Here is a 25799-nt window from a genome sequence, read left to right as displayed (position 1 = left end):
GTGAATCTGTGGAATTCTCTGCCACAGAAGGCAGTGGAGGACAATTCACTGGATGTTTTCAAGAGAGGGTTGGATTTAGCTCTCAGTGCTAACAGAATCATGCGATATGGGGAGAAAGCAGGAACGGGGTACTGATTTTGGATGATAAGCCGTGATCATATTAGATGGCGGTGCTGGCTCGAAGAACCGAATTCTGCACCTATTTTTCCTCCTCTTCTATGTTCTCCAGAGATGTTGCCTGACCCGCTGAGTTACTCCAGCGCGTTGTGTCTTTGTTTGTGAGCCCCTCCAGCGCGTTGTGTCTTTGTTTGTGAGCCCCTCCAGCGCGTTGTGTCTTTGTTTGTGAGCCCCTCCAGCGCCGGCACAGGCAAAGATCCTATAGCTATAGGACCTTTGGGCACAGGTGAGCAAAGGATCTTTGCAGGTGAGCTTCAGGTGCGCGGACCCTGGACCCCAGAGCGGGCTGGAGCTGATTGGCGGAGAGCGGCGCGGCTGCACCAATCAGCGCCCGTGAGGGCCACAGCTCACAAGGGCGCGATGCGATTGGTCGGAAGCGAAGGCGGAAGAGGAGCGGATTGGCCCACGCCAAGTGGGTGAGAGCGGATTGGCTGCGTGTAGTGGAGTCTATAAAGGGATCGAGGGAGAGGCGGCGACACTCGGACAGGTGTGGAGCTGTTGGACACAGGTGTGTGTGGTTGGATACAGGTGTATGTGGGGATACAGGTGTGTGTGGGGCATAATGGGGGGTGGGGGAGATACAGGTGTGTGTGGGGACACAGGTGTGTGTGGGGGGTACAGGTGTGTGTGTAGATACAGGTGTATGTGGGGGGAGATACAGGTGTGTGTGGGGGATACAGGTGTGGCGCTGCCGGACCTGGAGAGTGGCGGGAGTGAGAGGGACACACGGGACAGGTGAGGCAGAGAGGGACGGGGACACGGGCAGGTGCGGCGCGACGCGACAGAGAGTTAGGGACAGCGAGCGCGGGCAGTCTGGGTCACAGGTGAGGCGGGACCGGATCGGACGGTGTGTGGGTACAGGTGGGGTGGGGGTGAACCTTGCCGGACGGTGCTAATGTGGCCCGAGCGAGCACGGGAAGGGGAGGGGGGGGGGAGCGGTTGTAGAGGGAGAGGGGGGTCCAGGGAGTGATGGGGATTGATGTGGGGTCAGGGAAGGAGGCGCCCGGGGTTAGGGGGAAGGGAGAGAATTTGTCACAGAGTAGCGGACACCCACCACTTGTCCCGGGACAGTCGGCTCGGACTCTGCGCACCACGACATCAGCAGGATATATATGTATGCGCGCGTATATATATGTGTGTGTGTGCGCGCGTGTATATATGTGCGCGCGCGCGTGTGTATATATGTACGTGTGTGTGTTGGGAGGCGTGTGTATATATGTACGTGTGTGTGTTGGGAGGGGTGGCTTCAGTTACTGGGCCCCTTGGCTGGGCTGGGTGAGGACCCGTCCCACTCTGTCCCGGCCGCTGCCCCACCTGACCACGCCGCATTCCTGTGCGCTTCATGTTGAGGTGTTGGCTGAGGGAGAAACAACAGCTATCTAACTGCCACAGTGGCGTCAGAACTGTACAGCACGGAAACAGGCCTTTCGGCCCACCAATTTGGCATACTGGGCTAGTCCCATTTGCCTGTTTATGGCCCATATATACCTCTAAACATTTCTTGACCTGTCTGAAGAAGGTACGCAACCTGAAACGTCACCTATCCATGTTCTCCACAGATGCTGCCTGACCCGCTGAGTTACTCCAGCACTCTGTGCTGAAACGTCACCTATCCACATTCTCCACAGATGCTGCCTGACCCGCTGAGTTACTCCAGCACTCTGTGAAACTCTGTGAAACATCACCTATCCATGTTCTCCACAGATGCTGCCTGACCCGCTGAGTTACTCCAGCACACTGTGTCTATCTCCAATATAGAAATTACTATTTAATTTAATGTTCTCTCTGACTTGTAAAAAAACACAGATGTGAAACCTTTTATCAAAATTGCAAAATTCTTTGTGGTAGCACCAAAGTAAATCAACATGTTCCCCTTTTTTTGTTTCGTTTGGTCTGCAAGTTTAGTCAAAATGAAAATGAAAATGAAAAAAAAAGTAAGATTTGGGAAGTCTAAGTTTGACTAGACCTGTGAGTAATGTGAAGGAAGCAGGGAAGAATGTAAATGGGGAATTAGGAGGCTAAAATGGGCCAAGGAATGTCTTGGGTGAAACAGAAAATAAGTGCAAGAGTAGGCCATTCGGCCCTTCGAGCCAGCACCGCCATTCAATATGATCATGACTGATCATCCACAATCAGTACTCCATTCCTGCTTTCTTCCCATATCCCTTGATTCCGTTAGCCCTAAAAGCTAAATCTAACTCTATTGAAAACATCCAGTGAATTGGCCTCCACTGCCTTCTGTGGCAGAGAATTCCACAGATTCACAACTCTCTGGGTAAAAAAGTGTTTCCTCATCTCAGTCATAAATGACCGACCTTTATTCTTAAACTGTGACCCCTGGTTCTGAACTCCCCCCAACATTGGGAACATGTTTCCTGCATCTAGCCTGTCCAATCCGTTAAAATGTTATATATTTCTTAAGGTGGGTCCACTTCAGCACACAGGTGTGTGGATCCAGAGGAAATGGGCGAGGTCCTTGATGAGCATTGCGTTGGTATTCACCAGGGAGTTTGACATCGGGGATTAGGGAGGGATATGTCGATGTTCTGCAGCTTGCTGAAAGCAAGGAGGAAGTGGTAGAAAGATGCTGCCTGACCCACTGAGTTACTCCAGCACTCTGTGAAACGTCACCTATCCATGTTCTCCACAGATGCTGCCTGACCCGCTGAGTTACTCCAGCACTCTGTGAAACGTCACCTATCCATGTTCTCCACAGATGCTGCCTGACCCACTGAGTTACTCCAGCACTGTGTGAAACGTCACCTATCCATGTTCTCCACAGATGCTGCCTGACCCGCTGAGTTACTCCAGCACTCTGTGACATTATTAAAAAGGTCGAGGTTACTAAAGATCAAAGTGGAGATATCCCCAGGGCCTGATGGGATCTCTCTCAGCATACTGAGGTAAACAAGGGTGGAGATTGCTTGAAGACAAAGGGACACAGAGTGCTGGAGTAACTCAACAAGTCAGGCAGCAGAAGTGGACGTTCTGAGTCTGGACGCTTCACACTCTGAAGAAGGGTCCTTACCTGAAACGTCACCTATCCATGTTCTCCACAGATGCTGCCTGACCCACTAGTTATGGTGGAGCAGCATCTATGGAGCTAAGGAAATAGGCAACGTTTCGGGCCGAAACCCAGAAGGGTTTCGGCCCGAAACGTTACCTATTTCCTTAGCTCCATAGATGCTGCTGCACCCGCTGAGTTACTCCAGCACTCTGTGAAACGTCACCTATCCATGTTCTCCACAGATGCTGCTGACCCACTGAGTTACTCCAGCACTCTGTGTCCATCTTTGAGGCTCTTTCTTACAGGCAGTGACAACTTCAGTTTTGTATCAAGCATTAGTGCCTCCTCCGGATGTAACGGTCGGTGTGGTTTTGTCCAAATATGATTGGCATCGAGTTTGTCACGGTCATTGTGGGCCAAAGGACCTCTTCCTGTCCCGTACTGTTCTGCATTCGAAAAAAGATGTTGCCATAATTTGTGGTGCAATTAGTATTTCTATCTGACTTTGATTTCTCATCTTCAATGCTTTACGTTAGCACTTGAACTGGGGATTAATCTTAGAATCTGAGTTTGGCTCCACTTGCCTGTGTGTTTGAGGGGAGAGAGGACTGACATGGTCAGAGTGAGTTTACCTCACCTGCCGAGATAAGAATAGGCCTTTTAGTGCTCGATATCCGCTGTATGTTTTCATGTATAAGATGGAACTGCTGATGCTGTTTTAAACCAAAGATAGACACAGAATGCTGGAGTAACTCAGCGGGACAGGCAACATCTCTGGATAGAAGGAATGGGTGATGTTTTTGGTCCAGACCCTTCTTCTGAAGAAGGGTCTGGCTCCGAAACTTCGCCCGTTCCTTCTCTCCACAGATGCTGCCTGTCCCGCCGAGTTCCTCCAACATTCTGTATGTTTTATTGTGTTGGTGGGAAGGTCGTTGTTGCTGTTGATGGTGACATTTATTTGCCCACCTCACGTTGCTGATCTGAGGGGTTGATGCGAGTTCTGGAGACGGTGGGCAGGGACAGCATGGACCCTTCCCTAGAGCACATTGTTGGGCTGGTTACTTTTGCTCATCTCTCGGTTATAGAGTGGTTTTGTATTGTAGCTGTTGAGCAGGTGAGGCATTGTGGCTTGCATGGGCTAGTTGGGCTGAAGGGCCCTTTTCTGTGCTGTGTGACGTAGTCTCTTTACTGAATTGAATTTGGAGATAGTTTTAGAAATGGGGCACGGAAACAGGCCCTTCAGCCCAGCTAGTCCATGCCGGCCGACCATCGATCACCCGCTCACCACAGTTGGATGTTATCCCACTTTCTCATTCACTCCCTATACATTAGGGGCCATTTACAGAGGCCAATTGACCTACAAACCCGCACATCTTTGTGATGTGGAAGGGAATCGGGGCACCCAGAGGAAACGCACACGGGAGAACGTGCAAACTCCACACAGGCAGCATCCGAGTTCAGGATCGAACCTGGATCGTTGGCAGTGTGAGGTGGCAACTTTACCAGCTATGCCACCTGTAAAACTGTGGCGTGGGTTTGGACTCTTCCCTGGGTGTCTGGTCCCACACTCTGTGTGAATGAACAGTCGGTTTATCAGTCCTGGACCCCACCGCCACTGCTCCTGGAGTCATCAGCAACATTTAAGGGACATTTAGACAGGTACATGGATAGGGTAGATTTAGAGGAACACAGGCCAAAAGCTGGCAGAGGTGGGGATTTATGTGGATGGGGCATCCTGGTCAGCATGGACAAGTTGGGCTGAAGGGCCTGTTTCCATGCTGTATAACTGTGTTTGAAGCAGAGGAATCAAGGTGGTGTCTCGGAGACTGGCATTAGGTTTGTGATATGGAGCCTGCCAGTCATTCTGTTACATGCAGTAAACAGACTTGTCACCTCTAAGCTCGTCTGAGCTGCTGCAAGCTGTTGCTCTGCAGCCGTTTACAATCCAAGCATTTAATTAAATCCCATCTGCTCTAGTTCATTCTCCAAGATGTACTGTAGGTGTGCCTGGCAAGAACATCACTTCTATTTCAAAATTATAACTGCACACATTATAAATAATTAGTGCTTTCCCACCTCAGCTTGTCCCATCCATTCTATACATTCCCTTACAATGTAGAGAATTATAACTCCTCAAGTTTGCTCCACATACAACACACCTGTTGATTGTGTGAGAGAGATGTGGAATCTGGGAACTGCAGATGCTGCTTTACAAAAAAAACACACAGTTTTGGAGTAACTCAGCGGGTCGGGTAACCTCTCTGGAGAATGTGGCTAGGTGCTGTTTTGGGTCGGGACCCTTCTTCAGACTCCAGTGTATGAGAGATTGTTAAACACAACTATATTCTGCACTTGTTTAAGAAGGAACTGCAGATGCTGGAAAAATCGAAGGTAGATAAAAATGCTGGAGAAACTCAGCGGGTGAGTCAGCATCTATGGAGCGAAGGAATGGGTGCCGTCTCTGGTTGAGACCCAGCATTTTTATCTACCTTATATACTGCACTCTGTATCTTCTCCTTTGCTCGATCCGGTGTGCTTGAGTTTGACTTGATTGGATCTAAGTGTGCCATGTCCGATCTATTTGGATAGCATGCAGGACAAAGCTTTTCACTGTACCTCGATGTACGTGACAATAATGAACCTAATAATACACTAGTCTGCAGCCCCCGTGTCCACCAGTGGCCTGACCCTGGACTGTGGACCGAGCTTCACTGCATCCCCCAGCACAGACCCGCGATCCCTGGAATGTCTCCAGTATTCCCATGCCAGGATCCTTTCACTGTTGGATTTTAAAACGATGTGAGGGGATCTTATAGAAATATATAAAATTACTAAGGGATTGGACAGGCTCGATGCAGGAAAAATGTTCCCCATGTTGGGGGAGCCCAGAACCAAGGGTCACAGTTTGAGAATAAGGGGTCGGACATTTAGGACTGAGATGAGGAAAAACCTTTTTACTCAGAGAGTTGTGGATCTGAAATTCTCTGCCACAGAAGGCATTCGCAAGACGTTTTCAAGAGAGAGATGGATTTGACTCTGCTGGGCCAGCACAAGTCTTTCAAGGGTCTTCATGACAGCAGAGGTCAGTGTGACAGTCCAGTAGTCACTAAGACCAGTCATCCTTGATTTTTGGGCAGGGGAACAATGGTGGAGGGTTTGAAGCAGGCAGGGACAGTGCAGGTTTGCAGGACCGATTGTAAGTGATTGTGTAGACTGGTGCCAGTTGTTCGGCACAGAGCTTGAGTGTAGAGGGGGCAACATTGCCCGGTCCTGGAGACTGCACTGGTCCTTCTGCAGAGGCCTTCCCATGCACCTGCAGCCCTTGTCCATCCTTGTGTCATGGACTGAAGGTTGCGAGCTGTCTGGTGTAAAAGCAGCAATGCAGTTTGTGTGCAATACATTTGCAACAATGCAGTCGGTATTTCGTTCAGAAATGCTACAAGCCCTTCGGCCCACCGAGTCCATGCTGGCCCCATGATCACCCATTCACACTAGTCCCATGTTCTCTGGAGGCTTGGGTCGTGACCCTTCTTCAATGCAGTTCCTGGCATCTGTATCAGATGGCTAAAGGCGACAGATGTTCGTTACTCTAGGCCACATCTGTATGCCAGATGAACATTTAAGGGCCTGTCCCACTTGCCGTTTTTTTTCGGCGACTGTCGGTGTCATATCAGTGTCGCCAAAAGATTTTGAACGTTTCAAAATCCAGCGGTGACAAAAAAAAATGTTGCGACACGTGAAAAAACACCGCGCGTTATACGTCATGTTTCGGTGATCTTATACATCAGTCAATGATACCGGCAGTTGCCGGAAAATTGCCAAGTGGGACAGGCCCTTTAGAGATTGCAGGAATTTCTGTAATTGATTGATAAATCCAACGGGGGGTGGGGGGGGAAAGGCCCTTTGGCCCATCGAGCCCATACACACACCCGCACTAGTTCCATGGTATGCCACTCTCTCATCCACTAACTGACACCACAGCCCCAGATAGATTATTTTCTTCAGGTTTACTGCTTTTAACAACTCTGTGAACTTTCTTGGCATGGATCCTCATCTCTGCGTCGGTGCAGAATGTATCGTGTAGTTTTAAAGTTGTTGAGGAGTTTGAATGTGTGATGTTAATCGCAGAGCCATTCCAGGTTTTGGTAGGAGGTGTGTTCACATCTTCCCACCACAGCCACTGGGAAACTACATTCTGTTCATTAAATCTAGAATAAAAATCTGGTGCAATTAATCGAGTATAAAACTGTCAAAGTGTCAGGAGAATAAAATAAATATTGGGATCTCAATAGATTCAACTAGACTAAGTGGGACCCGTTGGGTCCCAGCATCACACGGGAGGGCTGGTCCCCCAACGCAATATTCCACCTCTCCACCAATTCCAATATTCAGGAGAGAGAATCTCAACATTTTTTTAAACGATAATAACTCTTTTATTTTTCATCGATGGGAAAAATCCTCTTGTCCTGCGCAGCGGAAGGGGACTCTGAGTAAGATGGCCAAAAATCACAGCCGTAAATTGGCAGCATTTTTTCTAAAATCAATATACACTTTCATTTCACTGCACATCTCGTATGTGTATGTGACAAATAAACTTGACTTGACTTGATACAGAGCAACAGGAATTTGTCAAGATCAGACTTTTAGTAATATAGGTGATTGATTTTGTTGTCACCGGTACCTGGTGAAATTCTTGTGTACAATCCAGTAAAGTAATACAATGTATAAGCACAATCATAGATTCAATTCAATGCTTAGTGCATGTGCAGTGATTGTAGTATAAGAGTGTACTTCAAGTCGGTAGCAAAGAGTCGCCACGTTTCTGGTACGTGTGCTTGATAGTGCAGTCTTATCTTGGCCTTAAGTTTGGCCGTTGTCCTGGTGGCGACACTGCGTTGATGTTGCAGGGGTTGACCTGGCCTGGCGACATCTCCCAATTTAAATCTCTTTCACAACGGTCCATCTGGCTGCTTGTCCATCTAGGCTTGGGATGTAAATCCCAGTCTTCCCATGTAGTCCATTCATGGAGCCTGGATCCTGGAGAAGGGACCGGCCCTGAAACGTCACCTATCCATGTTCTCCACAGATGCTGCCTGACCCGCTGAGTTACTCCAGCACTCTGTGAAACGTCACCTATCCATGTTCTCCACAGATGCTGCCTGACCCGCTGAGTTTTGGTGCAGCAGCATCTATGGAGCGAAGGAAATGGGCAACGTTGGAGCTAAGGAAATAGGGCCGAAATCCTTCTGGAAATAGGCAACGTTTCAGGCCGAAACCCTTATGGGTTTCGGCCCGAAACGTTGCCTATTTCCTTAGCTCCATAGATGCTGCCTGACCCGCTGAGTTACTCCAGCACTCTGTGAAACGTCACCTATCCATGTTCTCCACAGATGCTGCCTGACCAACTGAGTTACTGCAGCACTCTGTGTCTCTCCTTGCTCCTGGAGCTGTTTGTTTTGTGTTCCTCCAGGTGCCTTGTTGGTTGGTTGTGCACCCTGCTCACGGTTCACTCACTGACTCACTTGTTATTGCAGCAACCAGATTGCACATTGATGGTGTTGTAACTCTCGATGTTACTGAAGATAATACAGGTGGTGAATCTGTGGAATTCTTTGCCACAGACGGCTGTGGAGGCAAATTCAATGGATATATTTAAGGCAGAGATAGATTCTTGATCAGTACGGGTGTCAGGGGTTATGGGGAGAAGGCAGGAAAATGGGGTGAGGAGGGAGAGATAGACCAGCCATGATTGAATGGCGGAGTAGACTCGATGGGCCGAATGGCCTAATTCTACTCCTATCACTTATGACATATGATCATCCCACGCTCAGCAAGAAGGTGTTGTTGCCATGTGGATTTGTGTAACGACAGCTCAAAAATGCCGATATACGTTTGCGGGAAACGGGTTTTAATAATTTATTGAGCGTTGTTGTGGCCAAATGTAATAGTTTAAAATGATTTATAGAATCTGTGTTCCTATTTTTTTGTGATTTACAGGTACCGTTGGAGTTGTTTGGTTTATCCTGATGCTCGTGCTTCGACCCGACCTAGCACCAAGTCCCTAGAGCAATGCCCTAGGTTTGCTGTGCATCGGAACAGCATCCATGGACTCCGTCACCAGTGTCGGCAGCTACACTAATGAAGCCGGCCACGTTTCTAGTCATGTAAGTGTTCCTCACATGAAGCAGATAGGACAAACGCTGCAGTAACTCAGCGGGACAGGCAGCGTCTCTGGGGAGAAGGAATGGGTGACGTTTCATGTCGAGGCCCTTCTTCCAAATCTGAGGAAAGACATTCTTGCCATAGAGGGAGTGCAGAGAAGGTTCACCAGACTGATTCCTGGGATGTTAGGACTTTCATATGAAGAAAGACTGGATAGACTCGGCTTGTACTCGCTAGAATTTAGGAGATTGAGGGGGGATCTTATAGAAACTTACAAAATTCTTAAGGGGTTGGACAGGCTAGATACAGGAAGATTGTTCCCGATGTTGGGGAAGTCCAGGACAAGGGGCCACAGTCTGAGAATAGAGGGGAAATCCTTTAGGACCGAGATGAGAAAAACATTTTTCACACAGAGAGTGGTGAATCTCTGGAACTCTCTGCCACAGAAGGTAGTTGAGGCCACACAGTTCATTGGCTATATTTAAGAGGGAGTTAGATGTGGCTAAAGGGATCAGGGGGTATGGAGAGAAGGCAGGTACAGGATACTGAATTGGATGATCAGCCATGATCATATTGAATGGCGGTGCAGGCTCGAAGGGCCGAATGGCCTACTCCTGCACCCATTGTCTATGTTTCAGACTGGTCAAGGATAAGAGAAACGAGAGATATAGACGATGATGTGGAGAGATAAAGAACAATGGATGAAAGATTTGCGCAAATGTAACGATGAAGAAGGAAACGGGCCGTTGTTTGCTGTTTGTTTGGTGAAAAGGAGAAGCTGGTGCGACAGGGATGGAGACAGAGAGGGAAAGCCGGGGTTACTTGAAGTTAGAGACGTCCATGTTCATACCGCTGGGCTGTAAGCTGCCCAAGCCAAATATGAGATGCTGTTCCTCCAAGTTGCGTTTCACCTCACTCTGACAATGGAGGAGGCCCAGGACAGAATGGTCAGTGTAGGTTGACACAAAATACTGATGCTGGTTTACACTGAAGATGGACACAAGATATGACACGACAGAACGTTATTGATCCCAGGAAGGAAATTGATCTGCCAACTGTCATAAAAACCAGATACATGATTCATGGAAATAAAGTGACGAGTGGAAAGGATTGGGGGTGTGGAAAGATTAGGGTTGGGGGGGGGGGGGTCAGTCTCAGTCTACCCCACGACAGAATGGGGAGGAGTTGTACAGTTTGATAGCCACAGGGAAGAAGGGCCTCCTGTGGCGTTCTGTGCTGCATCTTGGTGGAACCAGTCTGTTGCTGAAGGTGCTCCTCATGTTGACCAGTGTGTCACGGAGGGGGTGAGCTGTATTGTCCAGGATGCTCTGCAGTTTGAGGAGCATCTCTCCCCTCCAAGAGAAGCAATGGGTGACGTTTAGGGTCGAGTCTGAAGAAGGGTCTCGATCCGAAACGTCACCCGTTCCTTCCCACCGGAGACGCTGCCTGTCCCACTGAGTTACTCCAGCATTTTGTATCTATTTTCGCTAAAGGGCGGCAGTTTTGCAAATTAAATGTGGGGGTGAACTAAAGAGAAATGTGTGGCTTGTGCCAGAAACATCATTTTTGAGAGCAAATCCTGAAGAGATTAATGATTTTTTAATTCACTGGTAAAGACACTAGTTTAAAAGGTTGACATTTTAAGTGCGTTGGTGGCAAACCACAAGACTGTAATGATGCATAAAGTCTTTATTTCAAAGTAATTATGGAATGTTACTGAACAAAGTTCTGAATGCTTGCCGACTAAATGGTATGTGGCTGCTCCTGGGCTGAAGTCATTGTCTTTCACTGCACTGAATGAGGTATTTAACTTTACTGCTTTCAACTAGTTTTATGGGCCGGGACAGTATTGGGTTAGTGACGGCTTACCGTGAATTTATTTATTAACTTTGTATTTAAGCAAACGATGTTGCAATCTTGATCTCCCCGAACTGTAAACCAAGTCACTTTCCTGTATGGCCGTGCTCCTGGATGCTGCAGTCCTTCACTCATTCATCCCCTGGCTGCCTCCAACTCGGTCCTGGGACCAGGCATCAGAGCAGCCCAGTGATGTCTGGTGGTCTGGGAACTCGGAGGGTCAGGAGGCATCTGTGGGGAGGGGAGGAGGGGATGGAAAGACAATATCTTGGGCTTCTACAGGTGAACCACATCAAATGATTTGTTGTGAAGATAGACCCAAACAGCTGGGGTAACTCAGCGGGTCAGGCACCTTCTCTGGAGAAAAGGAACAGGTGACGTTTCGGGTCGAGACTCTTCTTCATAGACAATAGGTGCAGGAGTAGGCCATTCGGCCCTTCGAGCCTGCACCGCCATTCAATATGATCATGGCTGATCATCCAACTCAGTATCTTGTACCTGCCTTCTCTCCATACCCCCTGATCCCTTTAGCCACAAGGGCCACATCTAACTCCCTCTTAAATATAGCCTGGCCTCAACTACCTTCTGTGGCAGAGAATTCCACAGATTCACCACTCTCTGTGTGAAAAATGTTTTTCTCATCTCGGTCCTAAAAGATTTCCCCCTGATCCTTAAACTGTGACCCCTTGTTCTGGGGACTGAGAGTCAGGGGAAAGGCAGCCTAGAGACATAGATGGTGATGTAGAGAGATGACGACTTACAAAATTCTTAAGGGGTTGGACAGGCTAGATGCAGGAAGATTGTTCCCGATGTTAACGAAGTCCAGGACAAGGAGTCACAGCTTAAGGATAAGGGGGAAATCCTTTAAAGCCGAGATGAGAAGAACTTTTTTCACACAGAGAGTGGTGAATCTCTGGAACTCTCTGCCACAGAGGGTAGTTGAGGCCACAGTTCATTGGCTATATTTAAGAGGGAGTTAGATGCGGCCCTTGTGGCTAAAGGATCAGGGGGTATGGAGAGAAGGCAGGTACAGGATACTGAGTTGGATGATCAGCCATGATCATATTGAATGGTGGTGCAGGCTCGAAGGGCCGAATGGCCTCTACTCCTGCACCTAATTTCTATGTTTCTATGTTTTAAGAACAAATGAATGAAGACGTGCAAACAAGGAAAGATGGTAATGAAAACTGTCGACCGTTAGCTGGGGGGAGGGGGGGGGGGAGAGCGAGTTATACAGACTAAATTAATTGGGGTCTTGTTTATGTGAGCTCAGCAGATGAGTTGCTGGTTGAATGATGGGTTTAGATGAGAGGCCATGCCAAGGGAGCAGGGAAATGGGACTGGTTTACAGACAGGAAGTGGTGACGTGTCTTGCAACACGAGCAGCGGAGTTTGTTTCCGTTTCGCTGTAGAACCTGTTGTTGACCTTCCCAGGGTGTTGAATCTCAACTGGCATTTCACTGTGTGTTTGAATGAAGCAGAAATACAAATGATAGCGTTGGTGTGGTTAGAGATGAGCAAGTAGTTCTGTACCTTCTCCCCGTGACCATGTGGGTTTCCTCCAGGTGCTCTGGTTTCCTCCCACACTCCAAATCCAATTTTGTGTACCTTCCAAATACATGCAGGTTTGTAGGTTGACATGAAATACTGGAGTAACTCAGCGGGTGAGGCAGCATCTGTGGAGAGAAGGAATTGGCGACTTTTCGGGTCGAGACCCTTCTTCAGACTCGAACCGAAATTTTGCCAATTCCTTCTCTCCATAGATGTTGCCTCACCCGCTGAGTTGCTCCAGTATTTTGTGTCTCCCTTCAATTTTACCAGCATCTGCAGTTCTTTCTTAAACAGGTTTGTAGGTTAATTGGCTTCAGTAAAAATTGTAAATTGTCCCTAGTGTGTGTAGGATGGTGCTAGTGTATGGGGCGATGGCTGGTCAGCACGGACTCTATCTGCTGAAGGGCCTTTTTCCGCGCTGTATCTCTAAAATCTAAAGTAGCATTTGTTATTTTCTAATTGGTGTGTATGATCGAGAATGCAGATTCCACAGAAAGTCACTTTGAAAGTGACATAGTGGTTTCACTTCCTCTCTCTGGTTCCACCCAAGACCTCAGTTAATGTTTGCGTCAACTGAGCATGAGTAATTTGGTGTGACAAGTATTATATCTGCTAAATAGACACAAAAAGCTGGAGTAACTCGTAGGGTCAGGCAGCATCTCTAGAGAGAAGGAATGGATGGTGTTTTGTGTCCATTCCTTTTCTCCAGAGATGCTGCCTGTCCCGCTGAGTTACTCCAGCTTTTTGTGTCTATCTTCAGTTTAAACCATCATCAGCAGTTCCTTCCTACACATTACCCCTGCAAATGTAGTTTGTATTGTAAATGTGTTTGTGATGTAAAAATATTACATCTGCAAATGGAACCGAGGGATATGGGGAGAAGGCAGGAATGGGGTACTGATTGTGGATGATCAGCCATGATCACATTGAATGTCGGTGCTGGCTCGATGGGCCACATGGCCTCCTCATAGAAACATAGAAACATAGAAATTAGGTGCAGGAGTAGGCCATTCGGCCCTTCGAGCCTGCACCACCATTCAATATGATCATGGCTGATCATCCAACTCAGTATCCCGTACCTGCCTTCTCTCCATACCCCCTGATCCCCTTAGCCACAAGGGCCACATCTAACTCCCTCTTAAATATAGCCAATGAACTGGCCTCGACTACCCTCTGTGGCAGAGAGTTCCAGAGATTCACCACTCTCTGCGTGAAAAAAGTTCTTCTCATCTCGGTTTTAAAGGATTTCCCCTTTATCCTTAAGCTGTGACCCCTTGTCCTGGACTTCCCTAACATCGGGAGCAATCTTCCTGCATCTAGCCTGTCCAACCCCTTAAGAATTTTGTAAGTTTCTATAAGATCCCCTCTCAATCTTCTAAATTCTAGAGAGTATAAACCAAGTCTATCCAGTCTTTCTTCATAAGACAGTCCTTACATCCCAGGAATCAGTCTGGTGAACCGTCTCTGCACTCCTGCAACTATTGTCTATGTTTCTATCTTTCTATATGTGAAATACAATGTGCAGCAGGAGGGAGTGGGCGGGCTAGATGTTGAGGTGTGTGAGCCAGTGCTGCTCCTGGTGCAGTCGACGTGTTTGGAGATGTTTCGTAAGAGGAATCTTGTTTTGGAAAATGCTGATCTCCTGCCACCGATTTAACTTTCTATTCTGAGAATGTGGACGGACCGGCTTCTCCAGTGTTGTCACGGATGCCGTGGGTATCACCTGTGGTTTAGTCCATCAGTGCGGCACTGTGCCACATGTCAGAGGCTGAATGAAGATGCACAATGTTGGCTTGAGCTGAGGCAGCGATGGCCACCCCACACTCCGAGCTAAGTCCGTCTCTGCATCCTGGAGTATTTATCAATAGTTCAGGTGATAGGAGCAGAATTAGGCCATTCGGCCCATCGAGTCTACCCCGCCATTCAATCATGGCTGATCTATCTCTCCCTCTCAACCCCATTCTCCTGCCTTCTCCCCATAACCTCTGACACCCGCTCTAATCAAGAATCTATCTACCTCTGCCTTCGAAATATCCACTGACTTGTGGCCTCCACAGCCGTCTGTGGCAAAGAATTCCACAGATTCACCACCCTCAATAACAATAAACCAAAATCAAAGAGATATCTAGCTTGTAGTGCCGTCTGAAGAAGGGTCCCGACCCAAAACGTCACCTGTCCATGTTCTCCACAGATGCTGCCTGACCTGCTGAGTTACTCCAGCACTCTGTGAAACGTCACCTATCCATGTTCTCCACAGATGCTGCCTGACCCGCTGAGTTACTCCAGCACTCTGTGAAACGTCACCTATCCATGTTCTCCACAGATGCTGCCTGACCCGCTGAGTTACTCCAGCACTCTGTGCATCTGCAGTTCCACACTCTGGGCTGGATAGTTTAGCCGTGATTGATATTGTGGTTTTCAATTTGAAACTTGGGTGGAGATCTCCTGGTTGGGGAAAGGCTTTTGCATTGTTCTGCGCAGAATAATAGGTTACAAATTGTTTACCCTGAGGGTGGGTGGTGGGATGGGCAAAGCCAGAAACGCCCAAAGTCCCTCCGGCACATTTGGCTTTTCACTCCTGATTTTGAAATGAAATGTGACGCAGAGTTCTGGAGTAACTCAGCGGGTCAGGCAGCATCTGTGGAGAACATGGATAGGTGACGTTTCACAGAGTGCTGGAGTAACTCAGCGGGTCAGGCAGCATCTGTGGAGAACATGGATAGGTGACGTTTCAGGTCGGGACCTCCTTCAGAACCATTGTTTGATGAAGGGTCAAGATCCAAAACATCACTTGTCCATGTTACTGAGTTGGCCATTAACTCACCTGAGTTACTCCAACACATTGTCCTTTTCATTTGTAAACCTGCATCTGCATTTCCTTGTTTTTAGATCACTGGGCTGGAGCTGAGATTATATTGTTACTTTGGGTAAATAGTTTCTACCTTCGTAAACATTCTTTAAATACCTGTTGAGAAATGGGCTTGTTATGAGTCAGGCTCTTGTGTTAACCTACATTGTAACACTGTCTCTGTATATCTGGTCTAATTAACAATAGCAATTAGTGATTCAGATTCAGATTCAATTTTAATTGTCATTGTCAGTGTACAGTACAGAGACAACGAAAAGTGACCTTCATTGGGAGAGGTCCCATAACCTAGTTACTTGCTGCATCAATGTTAGACAGTGTTTTCCAAACTGAGCCAGCTTGCCGGTGAGGGTGCCATTTCTTCAAGTATTCGTTGACGGATGGTGAGACTGAAGATTTTAAATTGAGGATTTGTTGGTGTTGATGCTGTTTCCGTGGCTGCGGAGATGGATGAAGCCGGGAATTCAAGATTCCAGAGTTTGATTACCATTTACATGGACATGAATGGCAACAATGACATCCGTTCTTACTGAAGCTTTGCATGCACGATAGATGCAAGGACAAGCCAGGTTAATCTACGATGAGCGTTTGTCGGCACTGGGCCTGTAATCGCTGAAGCTTAGTAGGATGAGGGGGAACTTGATTGAAAGGCCTGGATCGAGTGGCTGTGGAGAGGATGTTTCCACTAGTGGGAGAGTCTACGACCAGAGGTCACGGGCTCAGAATTAAAGGACGTTCCTTTAGGAAGGAGATGAGGAGAAATTTCGACAGGATCTTGTATTCCTCTGTAACAAGATGACAAAACAATACTTAGCTGCAATACAACATTTATGCAGAAACCCCTCTGCGAATCATGCCCACACAGTTCATAAGTGATAGGACTAGAATTAGGCAATTCGGCCCGTCAAGTCCTACACCGCCATTCAATCATAGAAACATGGAAACGTAGAAAATAGGTCCTAAAAGATTTCCCCCTTATCCTTAAACTGTGACCCCTTGTTCTGGACTTCCCCAACATCAGGAACAATCTTCCTGCATCTGGCCTGTTAAGAATTTTGTAAGTTTCTATAAGATCCCCCCTCAATCTTCTAAATTCTAGCTGAGTCTATCCAGTCTTTCTTCATATGAAAGTGCTGACATCCCAGGAATCATGGCTGATCTCTCTCTCCCTCTCAACCCCATTCTCCTGCCTTCTCCCCGTAACCCCTGACAAGGTTGGCTAGGGTGGCACAGATACCCGGGTTCGATCCTAACCTCGGATGCTGCTAATGTGGAGTTTGCACGTTCTCCCTGTGACCGCGTGGGATTCCTCCGGGCGCTCCCGGTTCCTCCCACATCCTAAAGGCGTGCGGGTTTGCAGGTTAATTTTCCTTCTGTAAACTGTCTCGAGTGTGTCGGGAGTGGACGAGAAGATGGGATAATATGGAACTAGTGTGAACAGGTTATCGCTGGTCGGCACGGGCTCGATGGGCCGAAGGGCCTGTTTCTGTGCTGTATCTCTAAACTGTATTCAAGGGAGAATTAGATCAAGGGATATGGGGAGAAAGCAGGAACGGGGTACTGATACTGGATCATAGCACCGCCATTCATTGTGATCATGGCTGATCGGCCCCAATCAATAACCCGTGCCTGCCTTCTCCCCATATCCCTTGACTCCACTAGCCCCTAGAGCTCTATCTATCTAACTCTCTCTTAAATCCATCCAGTGACTTGGCCTCCACTGCCCTCTGTGGCAGGGATTTCCACAAATTCACAACTCTCTGGGTGAAAAAGTTTTTTCTCACCTCAGTCTTAAATGACCTCCCCTTTATTCTAAGACTGTGGCCCCTGGTTCTCGACTCGCCCAACATTGGGAACATTTTTTCTGCCAAAGATGACCAAAGGAAGCACATGGTAACTATTCCAAGGCAGGTGAAGCTCGATCATGGCTGAAAGATTCAAAGCCGATGAGATTTTTTGGTGTGTGGGATGTGGAACTGAGAGAGTTAATCATGTTAGGCTCGGAGATACAACGCGGAAACAGGCCCTTTGGCCCATCCGGTCCACACCAACCAGCGATCCGCACACTAACATTAACACACACTAGGGACAATTTATATTTACACCAAGCCACCGCCATGCCGCCCTACAATAGGTGGAATAGATTTGTAAAACTGACCAACCCCAGTGCCTGCAGATGCCCTGATGTTGCAGAGAAACCTCTTGAGAGACGGGACGACCTCTGACTGGAGGAACTGCTACCACTCTGCAGAATTAGGCCATTCAGCCCATCGAGTCTACTTCAATCAAGGCTGATCTATCTCTCCCTCCTAACTCCATTCTCCTGCCTTCTCCCCATAACCCCTGACACCCGTACTGATCAAGAATTTGTCAATCTCCACCTTAAAAATATTCATTGACTTGGGCTCATCAGCCGTCTGTGGCAATGAATTGGGAAGATTCACCACCTTCTGGCTAAATAAATCTCCTCGAGTCCTTTCTACAGGTACGTCCTTTTATTCTGAGCCTGTGTTCTCTGGTCCTAGACTCTCCTACTGATGGAAACATCCTCTCCACATCCACTCTAAGCCTCGGTTACATTCTGCACTCGCCCCTCCCTGGAATCCAACAATCTAAAGGCAAGATCAATTCCTCTCCAGTGCTGCCCAAGCATCACTAAAGTTAATTACTCTTGTACTTTAAACCCCTGTTGTTCAGTTTGCAAATTACTCCGTTAAATCAGAGACGTGGGATTTGCTAATATGCACGTCAGAGATAGGATGGATTAGTACAAAGGTTGAAGGGCCCCAACCTAACGTCACCTATCCATGTTCTCCACAGATGCTGCCTGACCCGCTGAGTTACTCCAGCACTCTGTGAAACGTCACCTACCCATGTTCTCCACAGATGCTGCCTGACCCGCTGAGTTACTCCAGCACTCTGTGAAACGCCACCTATCCATGTTCTCCACAGATGCTGCCTGACCCACTGAGTTATGGTGCAGCAGCATCTATGGAGCGAAGGAAATAGGCAACGTTTCGGGCCGAAACCCTTCTGGAAATAGGCAACGTTTCGGGCCGAAACCCGGAAGGGTTTCGGCCCGAAACGTTGCCCATTTCCTTAGCTCCATAGATACTGCCTGACCCGCTGAGTTACTCCAGCACTCTGTGAAACGTCACCTATCCTGTCCTCCACAGATGCTGCCTGACCCGCTGAGTTACTCCAGCACTCTGTGTCTTTTAACGCATTAGCTAAAGCTGGCTGTCTGTAAACGTAAACAGTCCGTGGACTGAGCACCAACTTCCACCCATTGTGTGGGAGAGACTTTAATTTCTTTATGGCAGTGAATGGAGGGCAATAAAATGCAAAGGTCAGGGTTTTAAGGAGTGGTTGACAGGGTTTTTGCTGTGTCTAGGGTTTGGTGATGGTCGGGAGCCCAGTGAAGTGGTGCAGCAGACTGCATCTTTATATCTGTGTAAGCATGGATATCACTGAGGCTTGTTACAACGTTTACTCTGAATAAACGAGTTCGGTATTCCAAAAATGCAAGGAATCATGGGATTTGTTAAAGGTCACTCACGATAAACATTCTCCAGCTGAGTTGCTGCGTGGGTGCAGAGATGCGTTTCATCCGTGGTCAGGATCGAACCCGGGTCTCCGGCGCTGTTGAATTGCTACTGGACCGTCCTTGTCACGTAAGAGTGTCCCATCCCTGTCCGGGGATGGCTGGAGATGTCCGGGGTGACCCTGGACTGATGGGACACCTGCCCGGAGCAGTGGAGTTAGCGCTTCATCTCCGCGCTGGCTGTAAGTCGAGGGTCACCCCGGACATCTCCGGCCAGCCCCGGACAGGGATGGAACACTCGGGAGGGTATGGTCCAGTAGCTTGCAGCTCCGGAGACCTGGGTTCGATCCTGACTACGGATGAAACACAGGTCTGTACAAACGCAGCAGCTCAGCTAGAAAATGTTTATCGCGAGTGACCTATGACCTGGGCATGCGCAGTCGGAATACCGAACTCGCTTATGGCACAAAGTTTACACTTGTTACACTGAGACCTTTTACAAAGTACCTGCAAAGTGTCCACAGTCTCATGGAATGCCACAGTGTGGAAACAGGCCCTTCGGCCCAACTTGCCCCATCTACACTACTTCCACCCGCCAGCGTTTGGCCCGTATCTGCCTCAACTACCTCCTCTGTCAGCTTGTTCCGAGCTCGCCCGAGTTTGCCCTGATTCGTACACGAGATTTACGGTAATGGCCGCTTGTTGATACTTCTTGGCTCTCGTGGACATTTTTCAACGTGTTCTTCCCGAGTACCTGCCGTTAGCGTTACTAGCCTCTAAGCGACGTCCCCGAGCTCCAACGAACCCGCTACGTTCATTCGCCGTGCTTGAATGAATCTCTTTATTGTCATTGCACACGGTACAACGAAATTTAAAAAGTCAATCCCACAGTACAATTCACAAGAGCAATTTTAAATATATTAGATTAGATTAGATAGCCTTTTATTGTCATTCAGACCGAAGTCTGAACGAAATTGCAGCAGTCATACATATAATACAATACAATAAAACAACAATAAACACATATTAACATCCACCACAGTGAGTCCACCCAGCATCTCCTCACTGTGATGGAGGCAAAAGTCTTAGGTCTGCAGTCTCTTCCCTCCTCTTCTCCCTCTGCGCTGGGGCGATACCCCCCCCCCCCCCCGGGCGATGTTAAGAACAGTCCCGCGGCTCAAACACCGCGGCCCGGGGTGGTTGAAGCTGCCGCCCACCAGTCCTGCAGACGCAGCCGCTGGCCCGCGGCCGAACCCCAGACTCAGGCCACCGTCCCAGCCACCCTCACATGAGTACTGTGCCGTCTTCAGCCTCGGGCTGGGCCGCCCCGACTTGGGCGCCGAACCTCCCCCGGACCGGGCCGCCCCGACTTGGGCGTCGCTTCTCCCCCGGACCGGGCCGCCCCGACTTGGGCGTCGCTTCTTCCCCGGGCTGGGCCGCCCCGACTTGGGCGCCGAACCTCCCTCGGGCTGCCAGCGCCGCACCTTCCCGAGCTCGGCCGCTCCGACGGGAGCCTCGTTCCACCCTCAGACTGGCCGTCCTCACGGGAGCGTCCCAGCCTCTTCCAGCCCTGAGCTGGACCACCCTCACGGGAGCGAGCTCAGGGCGAGTCCTGACGGTGCTCTGCCTCCGGAGCCTCGAGGTCGTCAGCTCCATTTGGCCTCAGCACAGACGGAGGCAGAGAAGGGGAATACGACAAAAAGGTCGTATTCCCCCGCAGGGAGAGACTGCAAACCCCGTTTCAACCCCCCCCCCCCCAAAACACAAACTAAAACCAAAAACTAGACTAACCAAACAAAATAAACAACATAAAAAACACAAACAAACGGGACTGCCAGGGCCGCTGCCGCCACTCCGAAATATATAAGAAAAGGTAAAAATATATACATATTAAAAAAAATTACAGGTAAATAACAATAGCAGCTGAGGTAGAACCATTCAGTTGAATGTGAGTGTTATTTCTTATTTTGCATTTTTAAGTTCACGTATGGCTATGGGGTAGAAGCTGTATCTGAGTCTGTTTATGCGAGTTTTGAAAGACCTGTACCATCTGCCAGAGGGCAGCAGGTGGAACAGGTTGTGTCCAGGGTGGGAAGGGTCCTTTAGGATGTTGGCTGCCCTCCCAAGGCAGCGCGAGCTGAAGATGTCCTTCAGGGAGGGCAGTGGGCAGCCAGTGATTTTTTGTGCGGTGTTGATGACCCTTTGAAGGGCTCTCCTGTCCGCTGCAGAGCAGCTGGCATACCATGTGGTGTGGCTCTAAACCCCTTGTTGATGTTTGAGTAGGCCTTGTCTAATGTATTTTCTCCCCTGGTTGCACATTTGATGCGTTGTTCAAACTTGGGGAGAACTGATTTTAAGTCTGCGTGATTAAAATCACCAGCTATGATTATGGGCTGCTTTGGGATAGGTGTTCTCGCTTACCACGAGTTAGATTTTTTTTTAAAACTCGGGAGAGCTCTTGGAATGAACTCGTACCGTGGGACAGGGCCATTAGTATTCTACCATTCATAGACACAGAATGCTGGAGTAACTCAGCGGGCCAGGCAACTTTTCCGTAGAGAAGGAATGGATGACGTTTCGGGTCGAGACCCTTCTTCAGATCACCATTCGTTCCTAACCTGCCGTTTAGCAGAAGGGTCCCAGCCTCAAACGTCACCTGTCTATTTGGTCAGTGATGCTGTCTGTCCCGCTGAATTACTCAGACCTTTGTGTCAATGTTCAGCCATGATTGAATGGCGGAGTAGACATGAACGGCTTGGCTTTGTTCCTAGATGTTATGGTCCTGCGTTTGCAAACTTCCCCTGTCGCCCAATCTGGTGAGTTCTCCAGCCCAGACCAATGAGCTATAGACTTGTGATTCCTTTCCGCAGGGTGATGATGTTTGGAACTACCTCACGGCGGAAGAGAGAGAATGCCTGCTGTTCCTTGAAGAAACCATCGACTCATTGAATATTGAAGAATTGGAACAAACTGAAACTGTGTTGACTAGAAATGGGAGTCAGTCTGAGAAAGTGCCCCCATCACCATACCCAGAGAGCCCGCCTCTTCAACCAGCAGGTGAGATGCTTAACTTGGTTATGGTTAAGGTGGTTAAGATGATGAAGCTGTTGCTCCCACTAGTTAAAAGTCTGGCGTCTGGTACGTGGAGATAACTGGTTTGTGTTTAGATCATAAGTGATAGGAGCAGAATTAGGCCATTCGGCCCATCGAGTCTACTCCTCCATTCAATCATGGCTGATCTATCTCTCCCTCCTAACCCCATTCTCCTGCCTTCTCCCCATAACCCCTGACACCCGCACTAATCAAGTATCTATAGATCTCTGCCTTAAAAATATCCACTGACTTGTGGCCGTCTGAGGCAAAGAATTCCACAGATTCACCACCCTCTGACTCAAGAAATTCCTCATTTCCTTCCAAAAGGAACTTCCTTTAATTCTGAGGTTGTGACATCAGGTCCTAGACTCTCCCACTAGTGGAAACATCCTCTCCACATCCACTCTATCCAGGCCTTTCACTATTCTGTAAGTTTCAATGAGGTCCCCCCTCATTCTTCTAAACTCCAGCGAGTACAGGCCCAGAGATGTCAAACGCTCATCATATACTAACCCACTCATTCCTGGGATCATTCTTGTAAACCTCCTCTGGACCCTCTCCAGAGCCGGCACATCCTTCCTCAGATATGGAACCCAAAATTGCTCACAATATTCCAAACGTGGCCTGACCAGCGCCTTGTAGAGCCTCAGCATTACATCCCTGTATTTGTGATCGATGGCCACTTGGAATTTTGTGCCGTGCTTCTATTATAAACAATAGGTGCCGGTCTACAGAAATGATAAACATCCATGTCACATGGCCCAAAAACAAAATAATGTTGAACTTATAGAGGCGTTGGGATCCATCCATCGCGGACAAGGTGCTGCCTGGTGTGTTCATGGATGGTCACTGAATAACACTGGCTCCTCCCAGGGGCTGAGAACTTCAGGTGTGATCAGCTGATGAGCCCAGAGACCTGCATGCCACCTCCATATAAAGTTGTGGCGCAGTGGGTAGAGCTGCTGCCTCACAGCCCCAGAGACCCGGGTTCGATCCCGACTATGGGCGCTGTCTGTACGGAGTTTGCACGTTCTCCCCGTGACCTGCGTGGGTTTTCTCCGAGATCTTCGGTTTCCTCCCATACACCAAAGGCGTACAGGTTTGTAGGTTAATTGGCTTGGTGTGAGTGTACTTGGTGTGTGCAGGATAGTGTTAGTGTGCGGGGATCGCTGGTCGGCACGGACTCGATGGGCCGAAGGGCCTGTTTCCGTGCTGTATCTCTAACTAAGTGAAGGCTAATGGTGTGTTGGCCTCCTGCGTAATTCCTGCATCTTTCCCAGCCCCGAGCACGTGACTAATGTCTTTATCGACCGGCCTTGTGCATGAATTTACCATCCCACCCCTCTCTGGCATTTACATTTAATTCCTCCTTTATATCTGACTCCATTTAACCTCCAGCTTGTCACTTAGTCTACCCCCCCCCCCCCCCCCCCCCCCCCCCCCCCCCCCCCCACCCCAAAACATTGTCTGGCCATTCCCTTCCACAGATGCTGCCTGACCCACTGTGTTCCTCCAGCACTTTGCGTTTTGCTCTGGATTTCAGCGCCTGCAGCTTCCTCCGTCACTGTTCCAGCATTTACGCTTGTCTGAAACAGTTAGCGATATTAGAAAAACATAGAAACATGGAAATTGGGTGCAGGAGTAGGCCATTCGGCCCTTCGAGCCTGCACCGCCATTCAATATGATCATGGCTGATCATCCAACTCAGTATCCCGTACCTGCCTTCTCTCCATACCCTCTGATCCCTTTAGCCACAAGGGCCACATCTAACTCCCTCTTAAATATAGCCAATGAACTGTGGCCTCAACTACCCTCTGTGGCAGAGAGTTCCAGAGATTCACCACTCTCTGTGTGAAAAAAGTTCTTCTCATCTCGGTTTTAAAGGATTTCCCCCTTATCCTTAAACTGTGACCCCTTGTCCTGGACTTCCCCAACATCGGGAACAATCTTCCTGCATCTAGCCTGTCCAACCCCTTAAGAATTTTGTAAGTTTCTATAAGATCCCCCCTCAATCTCCTAAATTCTAGAGAGTATATTCTAGAGAATATTGATTCTAAGATGCTTCTCGTGGTGCCTGTACTAGGAGTTGTAGATGATTAGCCTTGGTCACATTGAGTGGCGGTGCTGGCTCGAAGGGCCGAATGGCCTACTCCTGCACCTATTGCCAACTGCACGTTGAGGAGAGAGGACCCCTGGCCTGGTAATCAATAACAGTGGCAAGTTAAAACTAACGCTCGCTAGTCTATAGTGGCCGTGATCTTATTACTGACCTGGTTTAATGACTTGAGCTTACTGGACAATTTCTAACAATCCTGTTTATTCACAAACAGAACCTCCTGGAAAAATCCCACGAGCAGTGTTGCCACTCGGCCCGTCTATCCCGGATACTACGCCCGCCCAGGTGGTCGAGTCCAAATCTGGATCCAATACTCTCCCCAAGTCGGGTTGGAGGGAGAGTGGGCGCCTGGAGCCCAGTGTGGGGGAGGGGAGACGGCGGTCCTTCACCACACCGGCCCACCCATCGTCAGGGACCAGGGACGAGCGGGGAAAGCACGGACCCCCCACTGCGCCCAAACCGGGGCGGCTCCCCCAAAACATCGTGCTGAGGAGCTACCAACAGAACAACGGTCCCCATCCACAGAGCATCTACAAGTTGTCACAGGACGGTGGGAGAGGGAATGGTCAGTCTAAGGACAGCAGCACTGAGGCGGAGGCTCAACATGTACGCCAGCAGGCCCTGGCTAAGCTGGGATTGTTGACCGAGACAGACGGAGTGCGGAGGAATCGACGAGAGTCGGTGAAAGTTCCCGGTGGGTCGCTGGTGCCAGCGGGCGATGAGAAGGTCACTGGTCACTCAGGGGCGGACAATGAGCAGAACAAACATCCTGAGCCCAGAGGTCCGAGTGTTGGCTCGGGTTCTGACACCAACCATTCCACCGCCAACGTTGGTGCGGGCAATGCCAACAGGTTTCACTGGCGGCATCCAACCCCAACGTCAACCAGCCAGAAGAGGTTGAGTACCCCTGGTGACACGGGCTTACCGTCCGCCCGCCCCATCTCCACCAACACCGCGCTGGTTGCCGGCACCAGCAAGACCTTGCCGAGCGTCAAGAGATCGGTGAACATTAACGATGGCCTCGCACGGAACAGTAGCCTCCCGCCCTGGTCGCTGGGTCCCAGCAAGGCCAGCAGCTTGAAACGCTTTGGCACGTCCGGTGACAGCAGCCAGCCGCGTACAGTCACGGTCACCGCCGCCCCCGGCCCACACAAACTGCCCAAACCGCGCCCCATGTCCATCTGCTCGGAGGCCGACCTGTCGTCCAGGCTCGGCAACGCCCCAGAGGGAACATCGCCCGAGAAACCGGCCGGGAGGTTCTTCCCCATGAAGATTCACCACATCTCTGCCAAACCTCACCGGTCACCACCCAAGGTGCTCAACGTCCAGTCTGTGGCCCAGCAGTCCAGCACCAAAGACCGCAAGGATGCTCTGAGGAAACTTGGTCTTCTGAAAGAGTAACAGCCAAGTCTCTGGGGGGAGGGTA

The 25799-nt window shown here is 49.2% G+C and overlaps 1 protein-coding gene across 2 annotated transcripts; it reads left to right on the top strand.

Moving 5' to 3' along the window:
- The first annotated feature begins 639 nt into the window (after window positions 1–639).
- On the top strand, window positions 640–25799 carry LOC129708956 (specifically androgen-regulated gene protein-like). Of its 2 annotated transcripts, none has more exons than XM_055655049.1 (4): window positions 640–685; window positions 9182–9348; window positions 22035–22221; window positions 24588–25799. In XM_055655049.1, exons 2-4 carry the CDS (start codon window positions 9289–9291, stop codon window positions 25772–25774), a joined length of 1434 nt encoding a protein of 477 aa, XP_055511024.1. In that variant the 5' UTR covers window positions 640–685; window positions 9182–9288; the 3' UTR covers window positions 25775–25799. The 2 variants fall into 2 exon arrangements, with proteins under 2 accessions (XP_055511024.1, XP_055511022.1); XM_055655047.1 differs by lacking the exon at window positions 640–685 and adding an exon at window positions 2744–3080.

This window comes from Leucoraja erinacea, chromosome 24, assembly GCF_028641065.1.
Source record: "Leucoraja erinacea ecotype New England chromosome 24, Leri_hhj_1, whole genome shotgun sequence".
Lineage (NCBI taxonomy): Eukaryota > Metazoa > Chordata > Chondrichthyes > Rajiformes > Rajidae > Leucoraja > Leucoraja erinaceus.
This window is presented reverse-complemented; position numbering and strand designations above follow the sequence as displayed.